The sequence below is a fragment of the Orbicella franksi genome, chromosome 8, assembly GCF_964199315.1.
Source record: "Orbicella franksi chromosome 8, jaOrbFran1.1, whole genome shotgun sequence".
NCBI classification, from domain to species: domain Eukaryota; kingdom Metazoa; phylum Cnidaria; class Anthozoa; order Scleractinia; family Merulinidae; genus Orbicella; species Orbicella franksi.
Window position 1 is genome coordinate 24,454,579 of NC_138152.1, and position 24,920 is coordinate 24,479,498.

At 39.0% G+C, this 24,920-nt stretch overlaps 2 protein-coding genes and 1 pseudogene across 4 annotated transcripts; 1 reads left to right on the top strand and 2 right to left on the bottom strand.

Moving 5' to 3' along the window:
* Positions 1-2,369: 2,369 nt before the first annotated feature.
* LOC145495842 (uncharacterized) lies at positions 2,370-12,095 on the bottom strand (annotated as a pseudogene). The gene is made up of 6 exons (XR_014050478.1): positions 11,992-12,095; positions 10,745-10,781; positions 7,527-8,240; positions 6,157-6,429; positions 5,835-5,914; positions 2,370-4,748 (listed from the first exon to the last, which is right to left on the bottom strand). The product of XR_014050478.1 is annotated as an uncharacterized LOC145495842 (transcript).
* A 1,921-nt stretch (positions 12,096-14,016) lies between these two features.
* LOC145495850 (uncharacterized) lies at positions 14,017-19,605 on the bottom strand. The gene is made up of 4 exons (XM_081475437.1): positions 18,757-19,605; positions 17,998-18,124; positions 15,429-15,520; positions 14,017-15,323 (listed from the first exon to the last, which is right to left on the bottom strand). The coding sequence occupies exons 1-4, from the start codon at positions 19,093-19,095 to the stop codon at positions 14,664-14,666; spliced, it is 1,218 nt and encodes a 405-aa protein (XP_081331563.1). The 5' UTR covers positions 19,096-19,605; the 3' UTR covers positions 14,017-14,663.
* A 930-nt stretch (positions 19,606-20,535) lies between these two features.
* LOC145495864 (uncharacterized) lies at positions 20,536-23,558 on the top strand. Of its 2 annotated transcripts, none has more exons than XM_081475453.1 (2): positions 20,536-21,270; positions 23,351-23,558. In XM_081475453.1, the coding sequence occupies exons 1-2, from the start codon at positions 20,835-20,837 to the stop codon at positions 23,353-23,355; spliced, it is 441 nt and encodes a 146-aa protein (XP_081331579.1). In that variant the 5' UTR covers positions 20,536-20,834; the 3' UTR covers positions 23,356-23,558. The 2 variants fall into 2 exon arrangements, with proteins under 2 accessions (XP_081331579.1, XP_081331578.1); XM_081475452.1 differs by having other exon boundaries at positions 20,570-21,200.
* The last annotated feature ends 1,362 nt before the right edge of the window (positions 23,559-24,920 follow it).

The window sequence follows — 24,920 nt, forward strand, 5'->3', positions numbered from 1 at the left end:
CCATGGTTTACAGTACATGCATGTGGCTCTTACTCATTGTCAAGTTGAAAACCTTTTGCCCTATTGTAGTGTACTGTACCTTATTAAATCTAGAGGATATGTAACAGTGGATGAGACAATCCCAGCCAGTGCCCCCGCTGTTAGTCGCAGTATTGGGCGTTGTTCTCTGGGGTCCTCAGGGATTTTCAGTTGCTGACAAGTCATCAATAAAAACAACCACAAGCTCAGCCATTTAAGATTATCATGAAATTATGAAGCAAGCTCTACTATGGCATAAGAGCAAGAATGAAATGAAGAAAGAAACAGGGTCATGGAGTAGGGGGGGAGGAGGAAGAAAGGTCGCCTAAAACACTTGACGTTTTGTGTGAATAAACTAATGGGATGCAGGCTACAATTCATTAATTTTTTATTAAAAAATGTATACATGGTTACAATGAGAATATAATAGCGGAGCTCCATACTCATATGGGAAAGAAAAGGAAACCCATGAATGGATTTTCTCATGGTTTTCGTGGCTAGCGGTATTGCTCGTGGGCGCGTACGCACGACGACGACGAAGACGGCGGCGGCGGAGTTGCCCAACATGGCGGCCATACTCCATGCCAGCTAATAGGTTGACAGAGAAATGCACCCTCGGTTTGTAGGGAAAGAATGCCATTTTTCTTGGCGAGATTTTGAAAGAAAAGAAAACTCATTTCTATTTGTTATGTCGACAAACGATAGCGGACGTTGATCTAATGTTTTTAAGATACGGTTGCACTGAAGCAAAAAAACAGAAAGCAAGAATTAACAGGCAAAGAGGTAGCGAAGAAGATCGCGGCAAAAAGCGGGCCAGCACAGGGGAAGGAGGCGAAACGGTACTGAACAATGCCGTGAATTATAGCGAGTCAAGGGCTAGAGAAAGGAGGTGAAATAATACCGAACAATGCCGTGAACGAAAGCTAACGAGGGCTATAGAAAGGAGGCGAAAGTACCCGACAGATTGACTCAGAAGACTGCAGAACTTTCCAAGTATGTTTAAAAATTCGCGGGACGTGATGCTGTGCAGCCCTGCAAGAGTCACATGATTTGGTCAGGTGATGAGGAAGAGAAATCAAACGTTCCTGAGTGTTAGAGAAGTTACAGAACAGTAGACATGGCGGAAAAAAGTGGTTGATTCGTTGATCTATCGAAAAGATTAGTTCAGTTCAGTCTTCACAACTTTTGCTGCAAGTTATTGCCTGCCAGGAAGATTTACACTGGCCGAACTGAATTGCCGACTTGCGGTAAGTGACTTTTGTTGTGGCGTTTGCTATGAAAATTAACAAGTTGCCTCGGCGATGTAAGCTTATTTTCAATTGGAATCCTGGTAAAGTCTTCCTTATTTGAAGCCATGCTGTGAGACATTTTATGAATTACATCGTTTTAATTTTGCTCATCTCTAAACAATAACACGTGAGTCGCTTTGTGGAGGTTGTTGTAAGTTGTAAACAAATTAAGTTTTCTGTCGATTTTCGTCGTCAACTTAAGCTTATAACCTCATGTCTAAAAACAAACTTAACCAAAACCGTATTTGGAAACACGGCCGGGCGAGTTTTGAAGTTTTCTCTGTGTTAGTTGGCACAGCCGCCTCGTAGAAGGCTAAAATTTCTTCTTCTGTTGTTGAAAACCAAGAAAGGTATGAACCATTTTAAGCCGAAGCGAACAGGATTTGCCAAATTTACTTTTGACGTTCCAATGTGAATATTTGCATATTGTGATGACAAAGTATGGAGATTTCCTCGTTTGTTAGCTCAATTTATTTGGTTTAATTGCGAAATGCTTGGGTGAATTCCCAGGTTAATTTGTTTAAAGACTGGTAAAGCTACCGCCGATAAAATTACTACAAAGCTACTTGTAAATTAAGCCGTCGGCAAAAATACACTCTGTAATCTTCAAATTTAAGCGCGAATAATTAAAACTTTAACACTACAAACTTAAACGAATTTTCTTTATCCTTTCTTTTATTCGGTCACCTTTCATTGAGAAGGGATTTGCTGTTGATACTCAAATGTAGTGATATGCATATTGTGTTTATAATGTAGATTTCCTCGTTTTATTTTGTTGTCTGTCCTATTAGCTGGCATGGAGTATGGCCACCATGTTGGGCAACTCCGCCGCCGCCGCCGTCGTCGTCGTCGTGCGTACGCGCCCACGAGCAATACCGCTAGCCATGAAAACCATGAGAAAATCCATTCATGGGTTTCCTTTTCTTTCCCATATGAGTATGGAGCTCCGCTTGGCAGCCCTTCGGGCCGCCGGAGCTCCGCTATAACGTAAATAATACACCTGACATTCCAAAAAAATAAGGTTTTTTACTTACTCTTTAGCACTTCCATTTCGTTCTTGTGGTCTGTTGTCTGCAGTGATTCGGCCTCAACGCGGGTTTCCAATTTCGAAATTCGCAGTTCATTCAACTCTGTTTTCCTGTTGATCGATTCCATTCCCAAAAACAGCGCAACAATCAACGACAACGAAATAAAGGACAGAAACGCAGAACCTTTGTGAAGAACGTCGCCACATTTGTTTGGGGAGCTTTTGGTTTGCTTCCATGAGATCTCGGTTCTCAATAACAGCTGAAAGAGTTTTACGCACAAGCTCGACTGTCGTATTCGCTGTAGGTTTTCTGAAGCAGTTGTTTTATGTTCCTGTATACGGGACATGCCAAGCTACAGCGAAACCGTCATCAGTTGATCTGTCATCGTTTGGAAGAAACTTTGACCTTTCAGTGCTGGCACGAATATTTTTGTTTTCATAACACGAGCATCGATATCCTGAGAATCTTACAACTATGGGTCATTTTAAAAATAATACTAAGACGTCTTTCTTATAATACTGCTTAGCCCGTGAAAGGTTCCCAGCGATGGTGAAAAACAAAATAGGCTAGTAAAGCGATGCGAAGAGTGTGAAAACAAGTCCCCCTTCGATAACCCAACCGGGAACTTTATCACAAGATAAATACTGCTATGCAACTGTAGTTATGTGACGCTTTGATTTAGTGGATTAAGGTTGGGTGGAGAGGGGGCAGTTCCTAACTCTTTACCCCCACCCCCTATCTCGTCTGTTAATTCAATAATAAGCAGTAAATAAGTTTGGGTAAATAAATGGTGACGAGTAAAATGATGTAAAATCAGGAAATAACTTTACTTGCCTTTTGTCAAAATTCTAATCTAATTATTTTGATTTTGACAAAACGCAAAGGGAAATTTTTTCCTAATTTCATGAGCAGTATTCCATTTGATAGCCTTGTAATATAATGGGTGGCAAATTACGCTCATAATCGTGGAGTTTCGACTTGTTTTACTGTATCGCGTCAACATTGCCACATCAATTTTGTAATTTCACATGAGAAATGATAACTTACTAAAGCTGAAATTTCGTGCCTAAATCGAGATCTGGGGTAATTTTGTCACTCAGTGTATTATGCAATGCAAGACCACGCGCCAACGTTGTAATTGCTTATTACGTTGGACAAAGAACCACGCTAACAAGGAAGTAAAATCACATTTACCAAGAGAGATGATCTTCCATTGTATTTATTTAACATACGCGATCGCAATAAATTTACAACAAAGAAAAAATAATAACTTTAGAAAAACCCAACCAATAGAAAAAATACTGTCTGTGTAACTGATTGACTGACACAGCACAATAAAACTTCTTGACTGAATGTAAAATAAGGAACGTATTTCAATGAAATACGCAATGAAGTATCCACAACTGAATATTACAATTACAAAATGAATACACGAAGTATACTGAGATTATAAAACATTTGCAGGTTAAGATCGTCGAAATACTTTAATTTTATGTAACAGAACGATCAGTGGCTAATCCCTTTCTCCCCCACCCCCCACCCCCTCCTCAACCCCTCCTTCCTTCTTATTAAAAAGAAGTGTTAGACATATTAAATGTAACTGAATTAATTTTGTCAAATCTTTGCTAATGTTGGTAATGAGAACTTGGTACGACATTAATCTTAAAACAAGAAATTTAAAGTTCAAGAATAATCTGGAACGTAACTATCTTGAAGATGTAGCTTGTGATTAGTCCTACTCAACGAATCCACAGATTTAACGAGTAGGACAGGGATGGAGTAGAACTCCTCATTGCATCATAACCAAAGCCATATGCAACGTTGTTTGAAGATTCCCCGTGGAATCAGAGTCAATGAATGATGCCTTGTTAGCCTCGGTTATTCCAATCCCGTGATCAGCACGTAGACAACGACTGCCTCCTCCACCAATCATCATCACTGATCCATCACCATTACCCCAGTCACACCCGAAGCCGATGTTGTTGGCACTTTGGATGTTTCCACTGCATTCAGCCTGTTGAAACCCGTCTGTTGACTTGTACTGACCGCTATATTGAACCGTGCAGCTTCCCAGGCACTGAGTACTGGCCCAAACTTTGCCATTTCTAAAGTCGCCATAACTTGTGATTTTTGATCGGAATGTTTGTCCAGCCAAACAGTTACCTGTGGTCTGTAACAAAGGAGTGTGATTAAGGTCATCACTGCGCGTGATCTTAAACTCTCTGCCGCTGACCAACCAAAAGGCTGGTGAGATCATGTCAGCGTTAATAAATGGACTGTACGTTGTTCCCATGGCAACTTGCTGGTCATACCACCAGTAACCACTGTCTTTCATCCAGTTCTTGTTGTCATTATTTGAGAATCGAGCGATAAGAGTCCATCCTTTGCCATCTGATGTCATGTCACAGTAAACCTGGAATGATATCAGAAAATGGCCCGGTTGTTATGCACTATACCTTTTTTAAGCGTTTAAAATCTGAAAGAAGAGGCGACGAATTTGGTTTTCAATTTAGCCTTTGATTTAGAGTTTGGTGTTGGTGAAATTTGGTTCTCAAAGATGCTTAGAACCCTCTTGATTTAACCATTTCTTATTAAACTGCTTGGAAACTCCTTGAATTTTCTCTCGATGATAAATGATATCAGCAAACACACACAACTGCATGCACGACAATTCTTTTAGTCGGTTGTGCCGCGTTTCGGTTCCTCCCAGGTGAAACAGTGAGAAGTCAGGAGAAGTATGTTTGTTGCGCTTTGCATTCTAGAAGGGTCAGTTTGTTTTCCGCCCAGCAGCTGGAGGCCATGTAGTAAAATCACTTTACCTGTGAAGTATAACTGTTGGAAACATATCTGTAGGCCTGGTTGAGATAAATTTCGTTTCAATTCTGGTGTTGCGTACAAAGACATACAGCATATTGTAAGCACTGTTGGCGAAAGTTTAAAATAGGAAACATCGGGAAAGCTCATAAAATAACGCATAAATGATTCGGAATAACTAGTTCCTAAAAACACAGATTTCGTTTCTGTGAAAACCCTTCTCCACTTGCTTTGACTTCCCAGGACGCAGAGCTATATGGAAACATCGACAAAAATCCAAGGCAATCAAATCGGAAAATATATGTGGGCCTTTTCCGTTGTCCTCGCAAAATTTATATACTTTGTCAAAACAAAAGGCGCTGTTCAATTCAAGACTGATACAAACGTTGTCTTTGGAAATTCTTTAACTATTGCAGATTTAAATAAGTTTCCTTCCTTTAACTGACTAACTAATGGATCTTTTAAGAAAAAATTTGTAATAGTAACTGTTAACCGATGAAAAAGTTTTAAAACATAATGCAAACTTGCCAAGATCACTCCTTGAAACTCTGTCAGTTTAATGTCCGTGAATTCTGCTGTAGTTTTATATAGGCTGACCGGTTACGCTGGACTACAAAGCTTGGGATATCTTATATTTAATATTTCCTCTTAAATTTAATCGTAATTTGGCACTTTATTAACTTACTTTCCCATGTGTAAGTTGGTATTCTCCGTCAGGTAACTTCTGATCTGCTATCAACAGAGCCTCTTCACACGAAGGAGCAGCTGAAAAGTGGATGTAAAGTTTCAATATGGCTATGCGTTCTTTTTTTGTTTGTTTGTTTGTTTGTTTGTTTTTTCACATTGAGAGCATTTTTAAGAAAGTTTCATTCCAGTTGCACGTTGATGTTTGTATAACACATAAATTATTGCAATCGTCTGGCTTTTTTTTCTGCTTTTAGGAATAGAGAATAGCGGAACATCTTGTTGAAAACGGTTATAAGGGTACAGAATGCAGTAAACTTAACTTTTCATCGTCACAATAACACTAGTTGTTGTTTCCGCTAGTCCAAAACGGTTTTTTGCTTGGCAGATGTACTCTCCGTCACTGTTGTACTTGACCGGGTTAATTTCAAGACATCCATTTTGCTGAGAAGCCAGTGTTGTATAAGAAGACTGTTGATCACGTGACCACTGAACCTTGGGTGGAGGAGATCCTGTTGCTTCACAACAAAGACTTAAAGTTGATCCTTGAACTACAGACACCTGCGAGGGAGGTTTGTTGGTAATAACCGGTGGCTCTAAATAAGAAAGTAAACATTATGACAAACATTTTCTAGTTTAATTTATACCCTTGGAATGATTTTCCCGCGAACTGCCTTACCACTGAGTTTTTTTCAAGTCTCAACAGCGCGTGACGTCGTCGTCGTTGGAAGTTGTCCCGTGCAACATCATCTTAAAGCACGAGAACAATGCAAAAAATCCTCTTTTAAAAGTCCAACATATTAATCAAGTGGAGAATAACTGAAAGAACAGATTGTGAGTTTCAAGGGCAAAGAAATTGGCTGTTTTTGCCACGAACGAAATTGCAGACTGCCCAAGTCCAAACGATTTCAAAAAATATGATTACAAAGCCACTGAACTCCATCCAAGAGTAACCACAGGCATACATAAGAGCGGTGAAGGACACGACCGCTTGTTATCAGACGGGTGTATTTACACAAGAATCAGGAATTCTGAAAAGACTTGGAACAGGAATGTAGGAGTAACTACAAAATAATATTTTATCTTGAGTCATTCGCAAACATTAAGACATCGAGATCTCCGCAAGGCGTCGCACTAGTTTGCCGGAGAGATAGGTAGACCACAATAGAAACGAATCGTTTGGGATAAATGACCGCAAATGTGACGAGTTTAATTGAAACTAAGGTTACAAACAAAGATTAAAATCTCTTCAGGAAAGGTGGGGTTAAAAATTTCGCCACCAGTAAAAGCTAAAGTAAAATACTACATAAGATATGTTGACAGTCCGCGGGTCGGTGACCGGGGAGGTGGAGGGAAAAAGAACAAATACTTCTGAACGCAAAAAAAGCAGAAAAGTTCTTCTTGCGATGATGGCAATAGTAGAAAGGGGCCACGTGTAAGAGATAACCAACCTTTTGTACTTAACTTTGACACGCGCCCATTTTTCATGGGACAGGAGACTTCCATTGTTACCAGATTAGAGCACAACCCGCAAACTGATAAGAAATAGGAAATGCCTCGCGATAAAATAACATTATGCCTTCGGTTATCGGCATAATGTTTCTCTTTTCCTGTCGCCATCAAGATGAATAGAATTAAGAGCGATTTTTGATATCAATTAATTCATTAAGTCAAAGAGAAAGAGAGTAAATACCTGTTAGTCGCATTCTGCTAATGGCCTTTAAGAATCCATGAACAGTATTTGCCATGCACATGTATGATCCAACATGAGACCTTTGTACATTGTTGATTTGCAGTGCGCCATCTTTCACAGTGGTATCTTTGAGCAAGGCACCTCCAAGCTTACTCCACGTTATCTGTTGAGATGTCTGACCGTCAACCCAGCAGTAGAATATTGCCGTTGCGTTGATAAAGACTTCCTGGGACACTGGATATATACTGATCTTTGGGTCAAAAATGCATTCTCCTTTTGGTCCCTGAGGGCCCGTATAGCCCCTGTTCCCCTTGTTCCCTTGCAAGCCAATCGAGCCCTTTTGTCCTGGACGGCCCATTGGTCCAACATCTCCTTTTATCCCAGGAATTCCACGAGACCCCTCCTCGCCCATTTCGCCCTTAATTCCCTGGAGTCCTTGACGACCTTGCTTTCCACTTAGGCCAGGAGCTCCTACAGGACCCAAAGGTCCCCAGGGACCGGGTATCTCAGTGGCTCCTTTTTCTCCCTTGTATTCGGGATATCCGAGCACACCGGGATCCCCTGGGGGCCCCGGTGGTCCCTACTTGACAAAGTGTGTCATTGCTAGCGCACGCTTGACTTAACTTCTTGTCTATTTCCTGGCGGATTTGCTGGAAAGATATTGTTAGAGTGTTTTGCTTCTGGGGCACATTTCTTTTTTTCGTTGGCGATGTCCTGAAAGTAAAAGAACTTTCACGTTATTCTGAGCCGCGGTGATAAAAAAAGGAACAACACTTCTTTGCCGAAAACACTCATTTTTAGAGGTATTGCACCCGTGTCGCGTCATCCACGACACGCGATACGTGATGTGTGATTCGAGTTGGTGGTTCAGTGTCTACTCGTGTTATTACACAACTTTTTCGAATCTCAAAATAAACACAATAGCACTGTTTGCAGAATTCTTTGTAATTCAATATCATCTATAACAAGCTTTGTTTTCATCGATTCCGTCATCCTTTGTTCTGGGGCAGGACGCAACTGAAGAAATGATACAGAGAAGCGACATGCGAGGACCTTTGTTTATTTTGCCGCTGCATTTCGCGTTCTTTGTTTACTTTGTATTCATTTCATTATTATCAGACATTTAACGACGACAGCTTATCATGTTCATCTCGACTGATTTCAGAAGAAATAAATATACTCTCGTGTACTTCCTATCTTAGCTAGGAGCTCTCACAGTTTGAGTCTTATTAGGGTATATTAATTTTCCTCTCTGGAGTTGTCAGGAAATGACTTACTTGACGAAGGGAAAAAGATGATTCATGGGTGTACCCATCATATTTTGTATATTTTGCATGTGCTTCCTTCACCACCCCCCCCCCCCGCCCCCCAACCGATCTCCCCGCGCGTAACCCATAACGCATCACGCGCTCAGTTGCATATTTATAGGAGTTCACTTGAAATCGTTAACGAGTTTTTTGTTATTCGGGTTTCCGAAGGAAATGCCCGAGGTGTAAATTCGGCTCCTTGTTGTTTTTTTTTGCGTTCCGTCACAAAACGCAGTTCAACTACAGCGCATGCATGAAGTGTACGCGCATGCGTAGGATGAAGCCTAGAGAGCATGGTTAAAAGCAACGGCCGCCTTCGTAGAAAATTCCTCGCTTGATGAAAGCGAAAGAAATTCGATGGCTATTACACTCAATGTAAATACAAAGTCAAAGGTTAGAAGAGTTACAAAGAATGTTTGTAAGCTTCATACGAAGAGGGTAAGATTAAATAAAGTTACACAACATGAGAAGAAGTATTTGTTGAGTTGTTCTGTGATGGTATATCAAAGGTTAATGAAATTGAAGTATAGAGCAAGTCGGTATTTATCAATGTTTTCTTGTAATAGACCCATGTGTCTTTATAAGAGTGAGACACGTGTATCAAACTATTCTAAATTTCAACTGAGTTCAGATATAGAGAAAAACCCTGGTCCTACTCCAATGTATATTGACCCCAGCAAAACAATAACGGCACCATATAGCCAAGCTAATGAGTTGGTATTTGGACAAAGTTCAGGACAACAATGTGTTGCAATGAGTTTATGCTCTTTGATTTACAATAACAAACAAGGAATCAATTCTGCTAATGATCTGGTGTCAATAATGAATACCGGAAATCAGTTGTATTCAAGTTTGTCTCAGTTAACCAGACAATCATTTTTAATGCAGACCGAATTACCCACACTTTTAAATGTGTTCGAGACTGACTATGAACTTCAATACAGTGAAACCTACACTGGTGCTATTCATCAAGAAGCTACAATAGAAGGATATCAGTACTGTACCTCCTTAGATGGAGCCTTTCAATCACTTATATCCGAAGATTTCAACAATTTTGTCTTGACAATAGGCTGTACCGCAGTGGCTATCTATTGTAATGGCAATATGGGCTTGAAAATATTTGATTCTCATGCAAGGGATATTTATGGTAGAAGCCATCCTCAAGGTACATGTGTGCTGCTTGAAGTATCACCACTGAATAGTTTAGTACATTATTTTCAGAGTATACATAACAATGATATATTTGAGTTGAAAGGGGTTAAAATTGATAAAGTTTAAAATAATACCCTTTTGACAACTTTGCGGTCGAATACGACGACAATTTCACAGTACTATCTGTCATCCTACAAAAGAACAAGATCGAATGAAGAGACAAATCACCGCCAACATGAACGTTTCCCTTGGCGACAATGATAATATATACCAGTATAGGTGTACTTTTGTTTTACGTGGGTTACATTCTGTAACTGCAAAAATGTTAATCAAAATATAAACAAGAACAGATCATCCAAGAAACTGAACAAAGAACATTGAACCTCATGTTATAACTTGTCAATTGTTCCTCCGTTAGACTTATTTGTCGTTGTTTCCGGTCAATACACAGGAAAACAACACAGCATTGATACCAAATATTGAGACATTTCCATCGTTTTGTTACAGTTTTGTTATACATAATTCCCAAAATTTATGTTCTGCCAAGAGCACTCACTCTAGCTATATAATGTTGCAGTGGTTTCAGGGATTTTTCTATTAAAAACAATAATTATGAACTATTGAACAGTACTGCTTTAATCTACTAATTTCTGACAACTCCCCTTGGGTCAACATCTAGCAACAAACTATGACTCAACACCAAAAATAGATAAAAAAAACTGCCTTCTCCTTGCAATTTAAGGTAAATACGCTACCTACTCAGGGTTTGTAAAAGCCTTGAAAGTCCTTGAAGATGCTTGAATTTAAAAATAAAAAAAAATCAAGGCCTTGAAAGTACTTGAATTTAAGGACTAGGGCTTGATTTTAGCAATGCTTTTCCTTAAGCAATTTTCAAGTTGAAAATTACAGTACTTTCATGGAAAAGCTGAGAAATAATATTAAATAATTATAAAATTGCTTATGCAAACCATTCCAAAAGCGGTCCCTCAATTTTCTAAAACTTGGCCTTCAAAGCCGAATTGAAAAGGCCTTGAATTTCAACCTTTGGCATTTGTAGGAACCTACTCCTATATGTTAATATATTATTTTGATTGTTTTCTAGTACCACAACAACATTCATTACACTCAGCAGACAAAAATAAACACAAGTAGAATTATTCATGACTGGCAATAACGAAATTGCGTGACAACAGAGACAATCGCAATATGGCAGTCCCCTAAAGATAACTCCAGATGTGCGATATTGAAAGCCCGAGTTCACGCAGCCATGCGTCTTGTTTGTTTTTGTTTTCATTTTAATCTTTTTTGTTTTGTTTTGTTTTTTTTTTTTGAATTGGCAAAATTTGATAGTGATGAACTATACAAATGGTAACGTTAAATCCAGTGGTTAATAGAATCAAAATTTCGATATAGTACCCTGAACCCTCCAAAGAGGGTTGCTAAATACTCAAGCCCAGTCCTCTTACCAAATGTCATTGCCAGACCTTTAAACTAGTTGAACACTCGCCAAATATTTCATACCCAGATCAAGATAAAAACATATGTCCATAATTATAATACATATATTACGACGCCAGTAAACTGAAAGACATCGCAAAAGATGTCTTTTTTTCTCTTTTTTTTTTTTTGGCTGGGTCGTAACGACGACATAAGGAAAAAGAGGATGGAAAACAAATGTTTGGTTTCAGAATTGTCGGGACTTCCTGTATCGATCGATCACGTATGTCTTCGCTTTCTTCCAGATCTGTTGAAGATGAACCGACTTAGAGAACTCTTTCTGAATAAGCAATATGATATTGTAACATACACGCGGCAGATTGAAATCATATGTTCAGACAAATATCGACTTTTTCGACTGAGAGGTTTGCCTCCCACAGATGATAGACATGTCGCTACAGTGTCTTTCAAAAACTCATGCATCCATCCAATTAACAATATCATGATTGTTCTGATAAAACTCACTCGTGTAATACAGTTCAAAATCAAAGTGCTCTACATGTACTTACTTTCTGGTGTTTTCATTTCGTTTTTGTGGTTTGTTGTCAGTGATTATCCGATCTCCATGCGGCTTTCCACTTTGGAAATTCGCAGTTCGTTCATCTCTGTTTTCCTGTTTATCGATTCCATTCTCAAAAACAGCGCAACGATCAACAACAACGAAATAAAGGACAGAAACGAAGAACCTTTGTAGAGAACGTCGCCACAATTGGAGGAAGTTTTCTTGTTTGACTTGTTTCGTTCCATGATCGGTTCCGAATTAAAGCTAATTAACAGACAGTTGTCTGAACAAGCTCGACTGTCGTGTAAACTGAACCTTTGATTTCCTTTTAGCAGCAGTTTCGTGTTCCTGTATACGGGATATGCCAAGACAGAACTGTAAAGCGAAACCGTTATCAATTGATTTGTCAACGTTTGAAAGAAACTTTAACCTTTCTCTGAGTTTCAAGAATATCTCCCGGCATGAACGTAACATTACTTAACTTGATGATCAGTGCGCGCGGGAGAGTAATCTGAGAATATTGCAAGGGTCGTTCTGAAAAAAATACTGAGACTTCTTCGTTTACTAATACTGTTAAATTACAGTACTTTAAACTCCTGGCGTAGTTTCATTTAGGGTATAGGTGGGTGGCAGGTTTCCTTCCTTTCTTTATTAATTCTATTATGGGCCATAAATTGTAAGGGAATGCAATGCAATATCACGCGTCTGTTTGTTAATCGGTAATTATGTTCTTGTGCCATCGCACTAAATCAACAGCTAACAAGAATTAAACGTAAAGGACAGGAAAGCTAAGAAGTAACTGAAAACCTGTACCTGGCTTTAATTTATGTCTTTTATACGTTTTTTTTTTCCTTTTAAGTTTTAAGGTTTTAAAGTTTTAAAGTTTTCTTAAAAAGTTCCATGATCTACTAACTATGAATTAACAAACAGTTCAACGGTCTGAACAAGCTCGACTGTCTTGTAAATTAAACGTTTGATTTCCTTTTAGCAGCAGTTTCGTGTTCCTGTATACGGGATATGCCAAGACAGAACTGTAAAGCGAAACCGTTATCAATTGATCTGTCATCGTTTGAAAGAAACTTTAACCTTTCAAAGCCAAGAATGACAAATACCCGCTGTTCTGGCATGAGTATCCTTATTATTTTTTGCCAGTATCGTGAGAATCTTGTAGGGGTGATAAAAAAAGAAACATTAAAACAAAACAGACTGAGACTTAATAATACTGTTTACATACTGTAGTAACAAAATTCGTCGCGTGGCGAAGGTGCGGGGCTTCTTTTTGTCTGTTAATTCCATAAGATGGTCAACTTTTTTTCTTCTTATATTTATTATCTATTTATTAAAAACACTGCCAAAACTACTTACAATGCTGATAGTAAACAGTAGAAAGATATACAAAGCTATAAAACGTACAAGCTTGCTACTTGCTTATTGCATCAGACAAAGGACCTCGTTAACTTGGAAGAACAATCATATTTATCAAGACAGCTAATCCTATCTTGAATTTATCAGTTTAACACACTCAAGCCCAGGACATCAACAAAAAACAGAAATTAATTAGAGACTCTCAGTGGGGAGGTGAATTACCTCTCCTTTATTACCGCTAGACATATTAATCGTTTGGTTTTTTTCTTTTTTTTTTTTTTTTCGAGACTAGAAGGTAAAGGACCTGCACATAAATCTAGTGTTGTGACATGTTAAAACGATCATTTATGAACAGCATAACTTGACCGCATTTACGTTAATCGCTTAGCTCTTCATTAAGGACATCAAAGACATTTGACGGCTAATATTGGCCTGCTCATATGACGGTTGACGGTAAAAATATTACGTTTCTGACGGTCGACGGTTAATTTTTTGGCCAGTTAACGGTTGCCGGTAAACCCTACATTGAGTTTCTCGAATTAGCTCAACCAAGGAAAGAAAACTGAAAAGGTCACTCCGTGTTCGTTGGTCTCTAAAGCTGGCTTACACACCTTAGAAATGTACAATAAGCCTTAATTTTTCCACATACAGCAACCGGTTAGCAATAGATATTTACAGATTTTCTCTTGTTACAGCTGAATACTCTGCTCAGTTAGAAGCATTTTATGACGGAGAAAACTACCTGATGATGATTGGCCGAGTTTTTAATCTGCGCCCAGTGCAAATTAATGCGCGTGCTTTCGTAATTGTCTCTGTCATATCATAAATGACGGATCTTTTGAAAACTCGAGCAATGAATAAAAAAAAAGGATTCACAATACTCGTGATGTTTAAACATTCTTTTAAATTGTATACTCGCCTAGAGGCTAATGCAATGTTGAGAAAATTTTCAAATGTTACTCAAAGCGTAAAGTCGTAACTGCACTTGCATTCATACGGTTAGTGACACTAAAACTAACCTAACTTACATTTTATCAGCTTTGAAAGGCTTTGCGTCAGAGAAATACACTTAGCCATATTTTCAGGCTCGAATCCTCGAAATACTATCGCAGAACAGTTAGCCTCTATGCTCTCCCCAAAAAGAAAGACTTCTAATGAAAAAGAATTGTTAAACAAATTGACTAATTTTGTCTAATCCTGTGCAATGTTGTTGATAAGCACTTGTATGAACATTTATCTTATAAGAACAAATTTAGAGTTCAACAATAATCTGAAACGTAACTTTCTTGAGATGTAGCTCGTGATTAGTCCTACTCAAAGAATCCACAGATTTAATGAGTAGGACTGGGACGGAGGGGAATATGACCAAGCGTCATAACCAAAGTCATATTCAATTTGCTTTCTGCCGAGGTCTACAAAAGAAGCAGCGTTCGCCTCTGTTATTCCAATCCCGTGATCAGCACGTGCACAATAGTGTCCTCCTCCACCAATCATCATCACTGATCCATCACCAGTACTCCAGTCACACCAGAAGCCGATGTTGTTGGCGCTTTGGATGTTTCCACTGCACTCAGCTTGTTGAAAACCGTCTGTTAACTTGTACTGACCGCCATAAAGAACCGTGCAGTTTTCCTGGCACTGGTCACTGGCCCAAACTTTGCCATTTCTAAAGTCGCCATAACTTGTAATTTTTGATCGGAATGCTTGTCCAGCCAAACAGTTACCTGTGGTCTGTAACAGAGGAGTATGACTGAGGTCATCACTGCGCGTGATCTTAAACTCTTTGCCGCTGACAAACCAAAATGCGGGTGAAATCATGTCAGCGTTATTCGACGGGTCTGTTATTGTTCCCATGGCAACTTGCTGGTCATACCACCATAAACCGGTGTCATTCATCCAATTTTTATCATCACTGTTTGAGAATCGGGCGACCAGAGTCCATCCTTTGTGATCATCTGTCATGTGACAGTACACCTAATGAGGGAGTAGCGAGTTTAGTATTCCTTAAAAATTATCCGTTAAAAAGCTATGCTTTGCTTTCGTCAAGTTAGCGAGTGATGTCTTCTCCATTTTGCTTACCTTGAATGACACGCTCCCGTTTGTTAGCAAGTATTGTCCATTTGGTAACGTCTCGCCAGCTTTCTTTTGAGTCTCGTCGCATGAAAAAGCATCTGAATGATAATGAAAAACGCAAAGATTTGATAGATGCATGATTTTTTAATGTGCATGCTGTTTTGAAGTTATTATAGTTTTCACAAGCAGCGCTTAAATTTCAGGAAAAAGAATCAAAAGTGACATAAATCAGACAAGAAATTGACAACTAGATTTTTAATGGATAGCAATTACCAAAATAATTCTTCTGCTAGAGAAAGGCGACAGAAAAAAAGCGAAGAAAACCTGCCACGAGCTGAGAAAGAAACATGGCGAAAAAGCGGAAAGAGAACTCCAGCGAGACCTTAAGCTAAAAAGAAAATTGTTGTCAGAAAAGTTACCTGCCCCAATGCCCATCGCTAAGAAGGCGTTGTGGTCTTATCAAGGTTACACTGGTTAGTACAGACATTTATGTTTGCTTTAATATTCGTAATAGAGAATTCGCAAACTTATTAAAAAAACTAGTGCTATTCCACTACTTTTTCTAACTCTGTCTCCTTCTGTCAACTCTAATATATCGTACACTGGAAGTTAAGACATTCCGTGCTTTGAATCTAGAAAGAATTTCCACTGTCGGATTATGTACGCGTGTCAATAAACGGCGCCTGAATTTTAGTGGTAAAATAAAAAAAATAAAAAATAAACGTTTCGATTTCATCTTCATCTGACATTATCATCCATTTAGAAATAAAACTGAGAGAGTTATGTTTTCTTTATATATGTACAGAAGAGATGTGATCATGACAGGTTCTTGCGTGAGTTAGGATCAGAATAAACATTAAGCGTTATACGGGTGCCAATTAAAAACTAAGAGAAATATCAAACAAAGAGTTTTTCACGAATGAGTCTGGCTGGGTGATCAGTTCCCGTTTCCTTTCAATGCAGAATATATTGGATACATCTGCCGCCATCTACCTGAATGCAGTGAAGAGCAGAAGTCATCTGCCTTTGGAAAGCATTTGCAAGAGTAACATAACGCCAAGATCACTGAACTTGCCAACAAATTTTCGATCCTAAAGAGATGCAAAGGAAAGCTGCATTGCGTGATCTACCAGATGCTGAGTCTGTTCGCGCAGCTCCAACGTTTTATTCTGATCAATAATTGTTTAATTAACTTACCGTTGCTTTATTATTTCTAACTTGATAATGATATTAAGATGACATCGAAATTTCGTTTTTCTGGCGTTAATATTCGATGTTAAATGTGTTATTTAGTTTTCGCTCATTAAAATAAAATAAAACAGATGTGTGACGATGACTGATTAACTTGCGTCTGTGAAAAAGATGTGGTTCAACTTTTTTCGCTGCCCATACATTTTACTCTTTTATATTTTACTCACCTAATAGTCATTTAACTTCTCGTTAAAGCTTGTTAGATAATGCCACAGTGGAGATCCCGCGTTAGAGACCATTATAGTGTTACGAACATGCAAACTAAGGCCATAGTGGTTCGATAAGGAAATGAATCAACACTATCGATCTGCTTTCGAAACTGAAACGGCATCTTATTTTAGAGAGACTAACTAGAGGTGAAAATAATTTGACAGGATGTGGTGTACAAATATAAATTCATTTAAAAATTAAGAATTGGTTCATGCCTCGCGTGCGTATATCGAGTTATGGATGCACGCAGGAAGTTTAGAGTGCACAAAAGAAGTGTTGAGAGTTGCTCAAGGCGACAGCCGAGGGCAACTCTGGCTTCTTCTTTTATAACATGGTAACAACAACTTGGGCCCTAAAACCTGTTTTATTTGTGATTGACTACAAAGGGGGTGGTAAAAGGGGGGGAGGGGGGGGAGGTTGTAGATCACGTTTCACGGAAAATAAAGCAGCACTTTCACAATTTACGAAAAATACAACATTGGCATTTCACGCTTCACGGAAAATAGAAGAGAACGTTTTGGAAAATCACGGTTCACGGCGACTATGGAAATCACGATTCACGAGGAAAAAAATGGCTATTTCACATTTCACAGGAAATAAAAAGGGCCGATCACGGGTCACGAAAATACCCTTTACCACCCTCTACAAAGTTCTCACAATGTTCTCACAATCTAACAGGTCACGATCATTTGAGCAACGGTTGAGCGAAAACGCTTAACCTGGTTTCTAAAATCGTCAATGAAAAATTCGCTTTTTCGAATTAATTGTAATGAAAATGTAGGAAGTCAAAGTTAATTTACTCGATGAAAATGCAGACAAACAAAGTCAAAATACTCACGTTTAAGTAAACATCTTAGCTTGGCAAAAGTCAAAGGCTCGAAGTAGAGTTTGGATTGTTCCGAATAATCTTAACATCGCCGAAACAAAAGGAACTCGCACCAACCTCGACGGAAATTTTGCAGCTAAATCATGATTGAAACTGGACACGTCATCTTATATACGCATCCGTGCGTGCATAGAGATTTTGTTCATGATGGCTCAACAGGAATTAGATAGGACTAGCGCGCGCGCTATGTTATAATACAGCATTGCAGTTCTTGGAACATTTTCTTACCAAGTTTGATTTCACAGTTTTTCCCAATCCAAGGCGCTTTACACAAACATGAAAATGTTTGTTTCTTGTCGTCTGTTACACAAGAACCACCGTTGAGGCAACCAAGAGCTGTGGGACTTTGGCAACCCTGATCACACATATAAAGCGTTTGAATTAATTAGAAAAAACAAAAAAAGAGAGAAAAACAGACAGCTCAAAGTTCAGGAAGGAAGACTATGATACATGCTAAAACAATTTTTAGTCAGAAGGCGAATAATTCGTGCGATCGTGCGAGCTTCACTGTTTGCTCTCGCTAACGTGCAAAAATTGCTAACGTAACTGTATTGAGAAAGGTTTATTTCGATGACTATAGTGTGCTGGATAGTATTCCGGAGACCCAATTTTGGAAAAAGAAATTTATGTATGTTACTAACTACCCAAATAAACAAAGCAGCCGTACAAACAAGAAAAAGGGCCAAAACCAGTAGGTGTTGACGGCGAATCGAAAGTATAATGGTCGCATTATATCGCAATGCAACTGTTCAGTCGTCCTGCAGGCAGGCTGTTCCATCCGCATGACCCCCGGCTGAGAACAGAGACTTTCTCTTTTAGTGACTTCTTCAAAGGGCCGCTACTTTCGTGTGGGCCGCTATTTTCGGGGGACCGTTACTTTCGGGGTTCAATAGGAAGAGAAAAAATTAACGTTACTTTCGGGGAGCCGTTATTTTCGCAGTGGCCGTTACTTTCGGAATTCTACGGTAGTTGCTAATTGCTAATTACCTTTAAAAACAAAGAAAAAGTGACTCCTTGTTGATCATGAAACTTGGCGTTTTCGTCAATGGCGCCATGCTTGTTCAGTTCGCAAGTTCCTTTGGTGTTCTTCATAGATGGCATCTTGAAATTGGTTGAGGTACACCAGGAATTTCTCAGGCAAGAATGGCTGCATGAGGTCAGGCTGGGAGACTCAAACCTTTTGACTACATGTCCCTTCAGTCGTTTATCTTGCCGCGTCGTGAAGATCACTGAACGAGAAAGTTCGGAGTCTTCTTCAGCAGCGTAAACAATGGTATTCAGCATTCCTTGAAACATGACAAAGAACAGAACGTTTTTAGCGCCCATTACCTTTAAACAGAATTCGGTACTGAATGGAAAGGTAAACTGTTCAGAGGCTTGACTTTGCAAGTTTATTTCAAGGAGTGGTTTTGCTGCGTTGTTTCAATTATGCGACGAAATAGAAAGACGCTACGATTGGTTTATTCTTTCAAATATAATACTTGGATGCTTTTGATTGGTCGTTCGTCAAAAGTGTGGGGATGGGTTGTTGCCTGTGGGAGATCGGCCTGCATAAATTAAAAGTTTTCAGAAACCCGTTGCGGAGAGTCAGCGCAGGTCACTCGTTCGATGATATCCAGGTGACAGTGATAAAGGCAGATTTGCCTCAGAGAGCTAGTCTTGGGGCAGCTGGGGGAGATCGTTCTATGCACGCGAGCGCTTGCATCCTGGCACACCTAAATTAGTTTCATACGAGTACGAGTGCAAATAACAGGCTGAATTGCAGCAATTTCGAAACGTCGGTTATTTGATGACAATTTAGTGCCTAAGAAAGACAAACTCCTAAATACATCTTGTTTGGCGCTAAGCAGTTTTCATATTTATCTGGTTCTAAAAGAACCTCTTTAAACCTCATGCTTCAGGTTTTTCGAAACTAAAAAGTTCACTTGGTTCCAATTTTTACCTAAATTACAAAGTATGACCAGTTTCTTTGTCAGAATGTACACTGATGTGACTGTAATTTGTGCCTCGTTGTCACCGAAGTTTTAAAAGTGCTTCAAACTTGATAAACATTTGGGCAAAAAAGTTGAGTCGCGTACCAGGGTGGTTTATTAACGTGATCTCAAAGTCACAGCCAAGGGATTGATAAAAATTAGAAGGTCAAATTTTCTTTAAAACAATACCGGTTATAGTGAATTTCCTTACATTTGATGATGGTAGTAGTTTAATGAATTTCAACGAAACAAGCAACCGACGTCAAATGTTGACAAAACGAAGACGGAGCGAGAGAACTTAAAATTATGAAAATTAGATACGAATACGACAGTTGCTATGACTGCAGAATGTCAGTGAATATTTTAGGTAAATGACAAAAGATGACGTCATTGAGTCTGTAAATAGCATGGTTGCAAGGCAAAATAAAGCCGTCAAATTTTCGCCTGCGTTAAAAAAGAACCACCTTCTCCTTATTTTAGCTCCAGTAAACATAGACTAACAACCAAAAAAAAAAAAAAAAAAAAAAAAATCCGAAATTTTGGTTGGGAATTGTTTTCTGGGAAGAATGAGTTCCATGTGAAATTTCCCCAAAGAGACCGCCACTTTATTTGGTTCGGGCGCCATTGCGCGAAGCCGCGAAAGGCAAAAGGTTAAAGGCTTGGAAATGACCCAAAGAGAAAATGGCATCATTAAAAGCGTTAGAATTTCCTTTTTTCTTGGAAATTTCTAGCCTCCGTTCGCTCTTTGGGCTCGTCATCTTCCTCCCCGACGTGGGGAGGAAGACTGCGTGACGAACTCGAAGAGCATCTGCGTAGAATGCCAGGAAATTTCCAGTGGCCGGACTGTCGGCCGGACTCTAAACGGAAAACAACCAATGGAAGCTTTCTTGGGACCAAAAATTCAGGAACGTTCGATCGAAATTGAGGTCAATGGATTTAGTAAAATTCTCCCGTAGAAGGTTCTTAAAAATCTGAGAATTATGGGATGCTTTGAATGTCGAGGTAAGGACCGCAGGAAAACTAAGTCGAAAACGGCCGAAAACTGGGCCTGTGGGACCTAGTTCCCAGGGCTTTTCCCTCACTCCAAATTGAATGGTTACCAAGCTTCAACATGGCGGACGAATCACTTCGAATGTGACTTGTAACAGCAATCGCATTTACTTTGTAATGTACGGTGGCCCTCGTCGTCCAGGCTTCTCGCCATTTCAAGGGCGATCTAGAGCACCCTCATCGAACTTTAGGCCGCGATTCGAGAGTCCGGGATTTCCGCCACCAGGCCATAATGTTTATCCACCTCTTAGGCAACCTTTCCAACCTTCACAAAGGCCGTACGGGTTTATGGACGGTCCTGTTCCACAAGGAGTAAGACCAGGATTCCGGCCAGGAGCTTGGCAAGTAGCTGGAACAAGACAAGGCTTTCCATCTAGAGGATATCCTGAACAACAAAGGCCACACAGGGTACATACTGTACACAAGAAGACATGCTTGAGTTTGCCTCATAGTTTGTCTGCATTAAGCTTAATTGGATGTAGTTTAGCTTGATTATTAAGCTTATACCGTTTTGCCTGAGTAGACGGTTGAAACTATCTAAAAGGCTGTTAAAGGGTTTATATATTTATTTATTATTTATTTTAATTATTTATGTTTTGCAAATCAATAACGAGTTAAAATACTTGTAGCTTGATATGCACTTAAAGAAGTTTTACATGCGTGCTAGGTAAGCTTAGGCCCTGGTCAAAAGTCGAACTTCACATGAGATGAACTAAACTGAGTGAATTAATATAAAAGTTAATGATAACTTCGAAGTTTGACTCAACTGAGTTCGTTCATTTTATTTGTTAAGGACACTAGCTAGGCCAATCATGATTAGTTAATAATTGTCTCTTTATCTTAGTTACGAGCGTAGTTACAATGTTTACTTCTTTTTTGATGGTTTTTTTAATCGGACCTTTAAGCGTCACCACACGCATATAAACGCTGAGTTAGTGTCCCTTTAAAGTAGTTTTTCGTTCCTTCTCGCATGGCCTTGTCAACCTTGAACTCTTGATGTTTTTTTGATTTCCTAACCCTTGGCTCGAGCAGAACCGATATTTTACGATCGTTTATTTTGATGCAATAAATCGCTGATAACCATCAACTTTGGTTTTCCGTGGTTTACTTGTCTACCCTTGAAGACGACCTGTAAAGTAGTCCCACCCACTAGTTTGTCGCGACATGCCTAGAGCTCATTTTGTTTCATCTCGTTCTGGAATTTGCCAGTCGCTGCACATGCTACACTAACCGTCTGCTGTACATGCAGGCAGAACCTCTTCAGGAAACAAACAGTGTATATGTATGTGGTATAACATTGCATTCTTGATTGCACCCTCAATATCCACCTTGTCACAAATTACCACCTTAATTTAACCCACAACTTGCTTCTGCATTACAGAATTGTGCCCATTGAAAAGCATTGCCTAGGGTAAAGTGTACTGCTGTACCTGTGAACAAGGCTGCAAAGGATACCGCTGGTTTCGTTTTCGATTTGCTGAAGCGTTGAAAATTGAAATGTGATCCAACATGTCTTTGCTTAACAGCTTCTGCATTACAGAATTGTGCCCATTGAAAAGCATCACCTAGGGTAAAGTGTGGGGTACCCATGATGCTTTGTAAGCACAACAACCTGTGAACAAGGCTGGAAAGGATACCGCTGGTTTCGTTTTCGATTTGCTGAAGCATTGAAAATTGAAATGTGATCCAACATGTCTTTGCTTAACAGCAGTAACCATCCTCTCGCTAATATATATTCTACTGTTCAAACATTTTTGCCAACAGAAGGAATGTTTCTGCTCGAGATTTGGCAAACACTGTGGTAGGTGGTATGCCCTTACCTAAAAAGTGTTTTCAACTTTCATAGTCCCGCACTGCCAGCTGATTAATTTGCGTAGAATGTAAACAACTGATCAACGCATGCTGGCTATTTCAGATAAATCGAAGTACGTTAAAACTATCCAGAAGATTTTGAAATAAAGTGCACATTTGATTTAAAATATCAATTCACAAATTAAGAGTAACAGTAATGAAAACGAAAAAATTTTCCCCAGAACATTGAAATATTATCTCACATCTCTGCTTATTGGCAGCATAAAGTAACCGTTATATTTGATGAAGCACACCATCTAATAATTATTAGTTTTATTCTTCTCTGATGAATAGAGTAAAAATTTGAGCTGTCAGAGCTAGGACAATACTTGTGAAAAAGACCTACACTGGGGATTACGTGATTGACAGGCCTTATTCCTGCTCTCTGTCTCCTTTTTTGCTCATCTGCATTTTCCCGTGTGACATTTTTCAACGGGTGCAATTCTGTAATGGTCTAGCCTCATAGCTCAGTTGGTGGAGTAAAGTTAAAGGTGATCTAACATGGAGGTCATTGGTTTGTTTCCACTGAGTTAAAATAATTCTTTTTTACCTCATGTCATCACTGATCTCCTTTCTAGAGCTAAGGCTCACAGGGAAATACTTGGGTTGGTTTCCATCTTATATAATTGATTAGTGCTGCATGATGCAATGTTGCATTCACAATTGTACAATTATATGTAAGTCTATGTTTTTGTTTATGTTCACAGGGTAGAGGTCATGGCAACAGAAGAGAAGATTCACCAAGTATTGAAGCTTACTACAGACATTCAATGGTTGAAAATCCATGGAGGGAGTTGGAAGAAAAATATCAAGAGAGGAACAAGCAAGACTAAGCAAAGAAATATTACATTACTTGAATATTTGTGGATAAAGAACTCAAAGAACAGTTGTAAATAAAATAACATTTTTTTTTCTAGATTTTGATTGAAAAATATTTCTCTTGACTGATGATACTTACTCATTTCAAGGAAGGAAGATCAATATTAAATTTTCAAAGCAAAGTATGAAGCCTATCTGTAATTTCCACTGGGTTGGAGGTAGGGCTTGAACCAGAAAATTTACTTTGAACAGGAGCAGAGATGCCAACCTAAAAAAGTTGAAATCCAGGAGATTGCCGATTTTGGCTCTTCTAAACTCCCTAAAATGTAGTGTATGAAATTGGGTTTGGCTGACTCAACCGCAAAAATATCCCCTAACATTGTCCCTAAGTCAGCAAAAATATGTGTGGAAATATGTGCTTTAAACACTCTCCTTTGAATCCAGGAGATTTGGTGATCCATGCAGGAGACCAAGAGATTAGGTCTGTATTTGCTAGACTAGGAGATGATCTGAGGGAGTTCACTTAGTTGCAGGAGGGGTATCATTTGCATGGACAGTTTCAAGTCCTACAAATTATTCTAAGAAATTCAAAATGGCAGCCACTGGAATGAAAAGCAATTTTTTTTATGATTGTAAATTGATAGAAGTTATCAAAACCCTTGTTCTCAATATTGGCTTGGTTTGTGCATCACTCAGTGAAAATGATAACTAGTACCAGTAAGGTCCCTGGAGGGGGGGGGGGGGACTCTCATATAAAAAGGACAGGGGTTCTTGTCGGAATTTTTGAAAAGAACCCCAAAGAGGTATCAAGATCCTGCTTTGTGGGCATGGCTTGAAATGTTTTTCACCCCTAAGAGGTGCCAGTTCACAACACATTATCTCCTGTCATATTTTTGGCTCAATACCGCAAAAGCTCTCTCTGTGGACCTTTTGAGGCTGAGCACTCTAAGAGGTACCAAAGAAATACTTCTTTTTTAACCCCTAAAAGGTATGAGGGACACCCCAGTCCTTTTTAGATTAGAATACCCTTCCCCTCCCCTGGGGTAGGTTATACATTTTTCAATAAATTATTAACTGTAAAAAAAAAATCAAAAAAAAAAAAAAAAAAAATGAAGCTATTTCCAGGTTAATGCTGATGAAAGATGTCTGACTTAGGCTCATGCCTGGCACAATCTTTATTAAAATTATCAAAAATGGACTAGAGTGCAAATAATATATGGCATAAGTATTGTTTGAAATTAACATTTTTAGTGAAGATTATATTAAGATGGCCTTCAAAAACTCTCAAAAAAGCATGTATAAAATTGTAATCATGCAGGCAATAATTGTCAAAATCTTTTTCCTTTCACATTTGTGTAAAGATATAAATTTGACACAGTAAACGACTACATTTGGAAAGGATAACAGGTACAGTTTATTTGACAACGATTTTTAGAGAAGCGAGGTGAAGTGTTACCA

Coding starts and splice junctions, on each gene's coding strand:
- LOC145495850 (XM_081475437.1), bottom strand. CDS start 19,095: ATGGGCGCTAAAAACGTTCTGTTCTTTGTCATGTTTCAAGGAATGCTG. Junction 15,521..17,997: donor AAACTGTGAAATCAAACTTG/GTAAGAAAATGT, acceptor ATTATCATTCAG/ATGCTTTTTCATGCGACGAG. Junction 15,324..15,428: donor ACGGGAGCGTGTCATTCAAG/GTAAGCAAAATG, acceptor CTCCCTCATTAG/GTGTACTGTCACATGACAGA.
- LOC145495864 (XM_081475452.1), top strand. CDS start 20,835: ATGGTTACCAAGCTTCAACATGGCGGACGAATCACTTCGAATGTGACT. Junction 21,201..23,350: donor AACAACAAAGGCCACACAGG/GTACATACTGTA, acceptor TTATGTTCACAG/GGTAGAGGTCATGGCAACAG.